The sequence below is a fragment of the Silurus meridionalis genome, chromosome 9 (genome assembly GCF_014805685.1).
Source record: "Silurus meridionalis isolate SWU-2019-XX chromosome 9, ASM1480568v1, whole genome shotgun sequence".
Classification (NCBI taxonomy): domain Eukaryota; kingdom Metazoa; phylum Chordata; class Actinopteri; order Siluriformes; family Siluridae; genus Silurus; species Silurus meridionalis.
Genome location: NC_060892.1, coordinates 17458042 through 17466489, shown reverse-complemented (window position 1 = coordinate 17466489; position 8448 = coordinate 17458042). Strand labels below are relative to the sequence as shown.

Genomic DNA, 8448 nt, shown 5'->3' with positions numbered 1-8448 from the left:
TCGATGCGCGCGCGCTCGGGTTCGGGCTCGGGTTCGGGCTGCGTGGTGCCGGACTCGGCCCGGATCCGCTTACAGGCGAGCAGCAGCGCGTCCGCGGGGTCCGTGCCTCTCTTCCGCTTCACCCGCAGGATGGTAGTACCAGTATCCATAACGCTGACGGCGCGTCGGCTCAGTGAGGAAAAAACGCTCTCAGGAGAAAGGCGACGGGACGATGAATGACACCAATAACAACACAGGCGGCGCTCTGCTTCTTTTACCTTCCTCTTCTTCTTCTTGGGTTCCGCTTTTTTTCTTTTTAGACCGCTTCGGATTCGTCTTCGTTAGTGATATTAAATAGATTGGTGTAATACCACTATGTAGAAGACTAGAGTGAGAACACTTTTATTGAATCTTTCTTTATTATTATTATTATTATTATTATTATTATTATTATTATTATTATTATAATTATTATTATTATAATTATTATTATTATTATTATTATTATTATTAATAATAATAATAATAATAATAATAATAATTTCTTCTTCTTTTTGGTTTTAGCGGTGGCTGGCACCAGCCTAAAAAGGTGCTTTACCGCCACCTCCTGGTCCGGGGTGTGTAACAGATTTTTATATTCTTTTTGTCAGTCCAGTCTCTTTAATAAAATCAAAGCATTTTAATTGACCATTTGTTTAATTCTTTAAAATTTACTTTTTGGATTTTATTTTTTGTTTATTTCTTCTTTCATTTTTCCGCTTTCTTGTTCGTACTTCCTACAATCAAGAAATACATAAGATATTGTTTCTTCAACATGACAGTGTTTAAATATCTTATTTGGATGTTTACCTATTATTTTAAATGTACCATTCAAATTTAAGCGCCCTAACAATATTCTGTTATAGATAGTCTTTTCTTTCCTTGATTTACTTATACACTTTATATTTTGATTTACTTTGTTTATTAGACTGTAAAGAAATCTTCCCTTTTCCTAATTATACCACATAACATGCCATTCCTCAATCACTTTACTCAAGATTACAACCTTAATCTCTAATTTACTTAATGAAATGTGTATCTCTATTGTATATCTTTGTAAAGCTCTGTTTTGCTCATTTATCCACGTCTTCATTTCCCTTTATTCCTATGTGTGCTGGGACCCATATAAGACTAATTGCTGTATCATTTTAAACAATTCTCGAATGTATTTGTAGGATACTAAAGAGAATATCTTGGTATTTATCTTAGAACATTGAGAGTAAATGTAAATTTTGATGAGAGATAAATGTCATAATAAAGTTATCATTTCATTTTAGCTCAGTGCAGCTTGTAATGACTTTGGGTAAGACTATTATAAAAGCAGAATGCAACCTAAAAGCTTTGCATTGTATTTTTGTGCTCATTATATTCTTTAAAGGCAGATGTAGAGGACAGAGTAGTATGGAGAGCAGCCAAAAGATGATGATGATGAAGATTTTCATTATTTCCAGAGGTGGCAAATGTTCACACATCCTTCACTTTAGTAGAAGTACAGATACTTATGTTTAAAAATACTCTGGTAGAAGTTGAAGTACTGACTGTACTTTTTTACTCAAGTTAAAGTAAAGCAGTTTGGGCTCTGACATGTACTAAAGTAAAAAGTAGACTTTACTACTACCTGTTTTAGTTTCACGCTGGTAACTGAACGTCACCTCATAGTAATATTAGGGCTGTCAATCTTTCAAAAATTATTTAATCACGATTAAAGGCATGCTTGTTATGAGTTAACACAACATTAAACACAACTTATTCATGCATTTTTATCTGATCTAAATGTACCTCAAATTAATCATTTTCAAGTTTTTAATACTCTAATTACCATGGGCATGGACAAACATGGATGCTTTATACAAAGCTTTATGCTTTTATTATTAGTGAAACCATTCCCTATATAGAGCACGAAGACAAAATATTAACATTTCACCAAATAAATTAAAACTAAAGTAACGAGACTGTTTTGAAAATGTAAGAAGTAGAAAGTACAGATATTTGTGTAAAAATGTAATAAGTAAAAGTAAAAAGTTGTCTAAAAAAAAAAAAGTAAAGTACTGAGACCAGAAAAATGTACTTAAGTACAGTAACGAGGTATTTGTACTTCTTCACTTCCCTCCTCTGATTATTTCTGTACAATAAATAGGACCTTTCTGTAAGAGCGCGGCTGAAAACAGACTTTGGAATTGGACGCACATTTATGACGTCACGTGTCTCTGTAACGTGATGGATGTATCTTAGTGACAAAAAATAAACAAACAAACAAACAAAGTATCTTAGCGACAGAGGACGCGGCGCGGCAGACCATTGCTGGACATCGTGCGATTCAGGTGCTTAACAGCGATCAAGAGCGAAAATGAAGTTGATGGAACCATTCGGTGCTGCAATAGCGGATCTTACACTACGACCTCTGCTGTTTACGGGAGTAACTGCAGCCTCGGCAGGTATTTTCTGCTATTTGTTTAAACGGGGCGATGGAAAGAAACCAACAGCGGACCCACAGGACAAAACTCCACCCGAAGCAGGTACAACTATCTCTCAGTCCTGGTGTAGCAACCCATGTAGAGCTGATTTTACTTCTCTCTTTTCAAACTAATCATCTGAGTAGAAATGAGTTATTCAGTCCTGCAGATGCTAAGGGGCTTTAGTCAGATCTTCTGAAAGATGCACCGATATATGTGTATATATATGTCGGTTAACTCGATAACCCTGTTAAATCGACGTTTTTGAAGTGGAACCGCCAAATTCTCGCTTTGTCTAAGCATTTTTTATGGGTTATGTCGACTTTTTTATGTCGCTGAACCCTGATATCTCGAGCACAAGGGGGGAAAAATTTGCCATTTAACGTCAGTTCTGTCGATCGGCGCTGTGCAGCCGCAGAAGAAAAATCAAGCCTTACAGATGCTACAGGTGTTGTATTGTATACTGGTGAATCTCTGCTGTTAGTTAGTGCACATATGCCTTTTGTTGTTAAATGTTATGCGATGAACGGGAGGCGGAAGCCGTGCTTAGTAGGAGCGGAGCGCGGAACGTGGGATGAGCAGCAAAAGCATAGAATGAACATCGGCAGAATCGGGGGGTGGGGGTGGGGTGGGGGGAATCCGCGGTGCGCTTTGGGAAGAAAAGAGCAGCCGTTGAGAGAGTGCCGGTGGAAAGGCACGTACCGGGATACGCATGAGCGATAACAACGACCGCCGTGAACCAACATATACCCACAATAACGGACAGTGAGAGTGTGGAAGTTTAAATAGGAGCTGGTGATGATGATAAACGAGCACCACATGTGCGTGATTGAAGCCGCGGGAGCTTCAGAGAAAGCGGCCGAGAAAACACCTGCCGCGCCGAAGGGGGCGTGGCAGGGGGATTCCTGACTGTTAACAAACATGTACTGTATGTATTTTTATAGCATGCCTTCATCAAACAAATCGCGGCAACGCTGTTGTGTAAAAAAAAACTCCAAAAACACGTGCATGTACATTCTCATTTATTAACGCACATCATGTACATAAAGAAATTTCAAACACTTTAATATATTGCCGCCATATTGATTTTCGTTTATCTCAATCATCGGTTATTTCGATGCTTTTTGGCGACCTCCTAGGACATCGACATCGATTAGACATCGATATGTGTGTGTGTGTGTGTGTGTGTGTGTGTGTGTGTGTGTGTGTGTGTCCACCAATATGAAGGATTTCAGGTTAATGAATGTGTAATAAAATGTACCAGTGTTTTGTTAGTCCACATTAGACATGTTCATCCGGAACATCACTGAATTTATTCAGGAGAAAAGTGGAAAAAAAGGAAATAGTTGTGGTGTAGAAATCAAAAACCCAGATGCTGCTTTTGTGGAAAGCAAAATGATAACATAATAATAATAATAATAATAATAATAATAATAATAATAACAATGCCTTTTGTATATATATTTCATTCCAGTGTGTGACCAGGCCACAGAACTGTCTCTGCTCCAACCCAAAGAGGTTCCTCAGTACCAGGTCAAGATCAGTTTGTTCTGCTCCTAACTTTTATTCTGTAGTGTTCGTTTAAGTGTCTTACTAACAGCACAACTGCATCTTCATATTAACATCAATCATACTCGAAAATCTCTTTTATCACTAATCACACATTCTATTGTGCTGAGTCAGTTTATAAAAGTGTCTAAATGTGTGTAGAATTAAATAAAGTTAATAAGCTTTAATTGTTGTTGTTTCAGATTTCCATGGCAGAAGCAGAGAAGAAACACCAGAATGCTGTGGAGAGCATCACACAGATGGAGTCTGAGAAATCTGCCCTCCAAGACCAGATAGAAACCCTTCAAAAGACAGTGCTGGAAATGGGGAACCTGCTCAAAGAAAGTAACACGAATTGCAACAATCTAAAGAACGTAAGCAGGAAAACTCTTACATTATGCAGCTACTTAATAACATATAAGATATTTTGATGTTCATATTGGATGATGAGTTTAATGCAACCAAAATGAAAACAATTTGCAATTAAAACCAATTCTATATGTGTTAATTTAACACTCGAATTTAACCTTTTTCAACCATGTGTGTGTGTTTAGGAACGTGAGCGAGAGCTGGAGAGTCACAACCTCCTAAAGATCAAGTGCAAAGAGATGGAGGAGTCTGTGGCACACAAGGAGGAGCTACTGAAGGTAAACTTTTCTTCTGATAAAAGTATGTCTGCTATTGTGAACTATTTGTGTGTGTGTGTGTGTGTGTGTGTGTGTGTGTGTGTGTGTGTGTGTGTGTGTGTGTGTGAATAATTTTCTCACATTTTGGTAACTTTTCTCTTTTTCCTCCCCATACAATTGAAGCGATTCTCATGAGTAATCAGTCAGTTTATAAAAGTGTCTGAATGTGTGTAGAAGTAAATATAGATAATAAGCTTTAATTGTTGTACTTCAGGTCTCCCTGGCAGAAGCAGAGGAGAAACACCAGAATGCTGTGGAGATCATCACACAACTGGAGGTCGAGAAATCTGCCCTCCAAGGCAAGATAGAAACCCTGGAAAATACAGTGCAGAAAATGAGTATCCAGCTCATTGACAGTTGTATGGAGTGCGACGATCTCACAAACGTAAGCAGGAAAATTCTTACATTATGCAGCTACTTAATAACTTATGAGATATTTTGATGTTCATGTTGAATGATGAGTTTAATGCAACCAAAATGAAAACAATTTGCAATTTTAATCAATTGCATATGTGGACATTTAACACTTGAGTTTAATGTGGTAACATTTTTCCGCTTTTATACATTTGAAGCGATTCTTATGAGTGATCAGAATGGTAGGTTTTCTTCCTTCTAAGCCACGATCACTGTAGAACTTTTACCATTTGCAGAGTCAAATTTGATGCTTCTGCTTCTTGTGTGTGTTTTAGGAGTGTGAACAGGAGCGGGAATCTCACAGCCTCCTGCAGGATGAATATGAGGAGATGAAAAAGACTCTGATAAACAAGGAGAAGTTACTGAAGGTAAGCTTTCCTTCCTATAAAACTGTGTGTGTGTGTGTGTGTGTGTGTGTGTGTGTGTGTGTGTGTGTGTGTGTGTGTGTGTGTGTGTGTGTGTGTGTGTGTGTGTGTTTGTGTGTGTGTTTTTTCACAGTTTGGTGACTTTTCTCTTTTTCCTCCCCATACAATTGAAGCGATTCTCATGAGTAATCAGTCAGTTTATAAAAGTGTCTGAATGTGTGTAGAAGTAAATATAGATAATAAGCTTTAATTATTGTACTTCAGGTCTCCCTGGCAGAAGCAGAGGAGAAACACCAGAATGCTGTGGAGAGCATCACACAGCTGGAGGTTGAGAAATCTGCCCTCCAAGACAAGATAGAAACCCTGGAAAATACAGCGCTGTATTTGAAGGTCCAGCTCACTGACAGTTGTATGGAGTGCTACGATCTAACGAACGTAAGCAGGAAAATTCTTACATTATGCAGCTACTTAATAACTTATGAGATATTTTGATGTTCATGTTGAATGATGAGTTTAATGCAACCAAAATGAAAACAATTTGCAATTTTAACCAATTGCATACGTGGACATTTAACACTTGAGTTTAATGTGGTAACATTTTTCCGCTTTTATACATTTGAAGCGATTCTCATGAGTGATCAGAATGGTAGATTTTCTTCAGCCTAAGCCACGATCACTGTAGCACTTTTACCATTTGCAGAGTCAAATTTGATGCTTCTGCTTCTTGTGTGTGTTTTAGGAGTGTGAACAGGAGCGGGAATCTCACAGCCTCCTGCAGGATGAATATGAGGAGATGAAGAAGACTCTGATAAACAAGGAGGAGCTACTGAAGGTAAGCTTTCCTTCCTACAAAACTGTGACTGCTACTGTGTGTGTGTGTGTGTGTGTGTGTGTGTGTGTGTGTGTGTGTGTGTGTGTGTGTGTGTGTGTGTGTGTGTGTGTGAATAATTTTCTCATGTTTTGGTGACTTTTCTCTTTTTCCTCCCCATACAATTGAAGCGATTCTCATGAGTAATCAGTCAGTTTATAAAAGTGTCTGAATGTGTGTAGAAGTAAATATAGATAATAAGCTTTAATTATTGTACTTCAGGTCTCCCTGGCAGAAGCAGAGGAGAAACACCAGAATGCTGTGGAGAGCATCACACAGCTGGAGGTTGAGAAATCTGCCCTCCAAGACAAGATAGAAACCCTGGAAAATACAGTGCAGGAAATGAGTATCCAGCTCATTGACAGTTGTATGGAGTGCGACGATCTAACGAACGTAAGCAGTAAAATTCTTACATTATGCAGCTACTTAATAACTTATGAGATATTTTGATGTTCATGTTGAATGATATGTTTAATGCAACCGAAATGAAAACAATTTGCAATTTTAACCAATTGCATACGTGGACATTTAACACTTGAGTTTAATGTGGTAACATTTTTCCGCTTTTATACATATGAAGTGATTCTTATGAGTGATCAGAATGGTAGGTTTTCTTCCCTCTAAGCCACGATCACTGTAGCACTTTTACCATTTGCAGAGTCAAATTTGATGCTTCTGCTTCTTGTGTGTGTTTTAGGAGTGTGAACAGGAGCGGGAATCTCACAGCCTCCTGCAGGATGAATATGAGGAGATGAAAAAGACTCTGATAAACAAGGAGGAGTTACTGAAGGTAAGCTTTCCTTCCTACAAAACTGTGACTGCTATTCTGTGTGTGTGTGTGTGTGTGTGTGTGTGTGTGTGTGTGTGTGTGTGTGTGTGTGTGTGTAAATAATTTTCTTACGTTGTGGTGACTTTTCTCTTTTGTGTCTGAATGTGTGTAGATGTAAATATAGATAATAAGCTTTAATTGTTGTACTTCAGGTCTCCCTGGCAGAAGCAGAGGAGAAACACCAGAATGCTGTGGAGAGCATCACACAGCTGGAGGTTGATAAGTCTGCCCTCCAAGACAAGATAGAAACCCTGAAAAATACAGTGCATGAAATAAGGAACCAGCTCATTGACAGTTGTATGGAGTGCGACAAGCTAAAGAACGTAAGCAGGAAAACTCTTACATTATGCAGCTACTTTAGTCACTAATAATGAATTTTGATGTTAATGCTGGATGATGAGTTTAATGCAACCAAAAGGAAAACAATTTGCAATAAAATCCCATGGTCATATGTGGACATTTAACACTTGAGTTTAATGTGGTAACATTTTTCCGCTTTTATACATATGAAGCGATTCTCATGAGTAATCAGTCAGTTTATAAAAGTGTCTGAATGTGTAGATGTAAATATAGATAATAAGCTTTAATTGTTGTACTTCAGGTCTCCCTGGCAGAAGCAGAGGAGAAACACCAGAATGCTGTGGAGAGCATCACACAGCTGGAGGTTGAGAAATCTGCCTCCAAGACAAGATAGAAACCCTGGAAAATACAGCGCTGTATTTGAAGGTCCAGCTCATTGACAGTTGTATGGAGTGCGACAAGCTAAAGAACGTAAGCAGGAAAACTCTTACATTATGCAGCTACTTTAGTCACTAATAATGAATTTTGATGTTAATGCTGGATGATGAGTTTAATGCAACCAAAAGGAAAACAATTTGCAATAAAATCCCATGGTCATATGTGGACATTTAACACTTGAGTTTAACACCTTTAACATCCATGTGTGTGTTTTAGGAGCGTGACCAAGAGCAGGAATCTTACAGCCTCCTCCAGGTTGAATATGAGGAGATGAAAAGACTCTGATAAACAAGGAGAAGTTACTGAAGGTAAGCTTTCCTTCCTACAAAACTGTGACTGCTATTCTGTTTGTGTGTAAATGATGATGATGATTATTATTATTATCATTAAAATTGAAAACATACACAACAATGCCAAGGATATTAAAAGGTAAGCACAGAGTCACTGTGGCTACTCACTCCATACCGAAAATACTATTTGTAGTGCGCCGAAATACGATTTGTAGTGTAGTCAGATTTTGTTTTGCGCA

General features: G+C 38.1%; 2 protein-coding genes across 2 annotated transcripts in view; one reads left to right on the top strand and one right to left on the bottom strand.

The window, feature by feature from the left end:
• The window catches only part of slc7a6os (solute carrier family 7 member 6 opposite strand), a 7596-nt gene extending 7352 nt beyond the window's left edge, over nucleotides 1–244 (bottom strand). Inside the window, exon 1 of the mRNA XM_046857815.1 lies at nucleotides 1–244. This exon is cut by the window's left edge and continues 40 nt beyond it. Coding sequence (XP_046713771.1) covers nucleotides 1–149 — 149 coding nt within the window. The 5' untranslated portion in view covers nucleotides 150–244.
• Nucleotides 245–2171: 1927 nt separating this feature from the next.
• Nucleotides 2172–8204, top strand: LOC124391210 (myosin-2-like). Its single transcript, XM_046857629.1, has 12 exons — nucleotides 2172–2534; nucleotides 3946–4004; nucleotides 4223–4393; nucleotides 4574–4666; nucleotides 4920–5090; nucleotides 5395–5487; nucleotides 5749–5919; nucleotides 6224–6316; nucleotides 6575–6745; nucleotides 7050–7142; nucleotides 7334–7504; nucleotides 8136–8204. The coding sequence occupies exons 1-12, from the start codon at nucleotides 2366–2368 to the stop codon at nucleotides 8202–8204; spliced, it is 1524 nt and encodes a 507-aa protein (XP_046713585.1). The 5' UTR covers nucleotides 2172–2365.
• The last annotated feature ends 244 nt before the right edge of the window (nucleotides 8205–8448 follow it).

What these genes read in the sequence shown, in the direction of transcription:
- LOC124391210 (XM_046857629.1), top strand. Translation starts at nt 2,366, where the DNA reads ATGAAGTTGATGGAACCATTCGGTGCTGCAATAGCGGATCTTACACTA. An exon ending in ACAAGGAGAAGTTACTGAAG is followed by an intron (nt 5,488 to 5,748) that starts GTAAGCTTTCCT and finishes ATTGTACTTCAG; the next exon opens with GTCTCCCTGGCAGAAGCAGA. An exon ending in AGTGCGACGATCTAACGAAC is followed by an intron (nt 6,746 to 7,049) that starts GTAAGCAGTAAA and finishes TGTGTGTTTTAG; the next exon opens with GAGTGTGAACAGGAGCGGGA.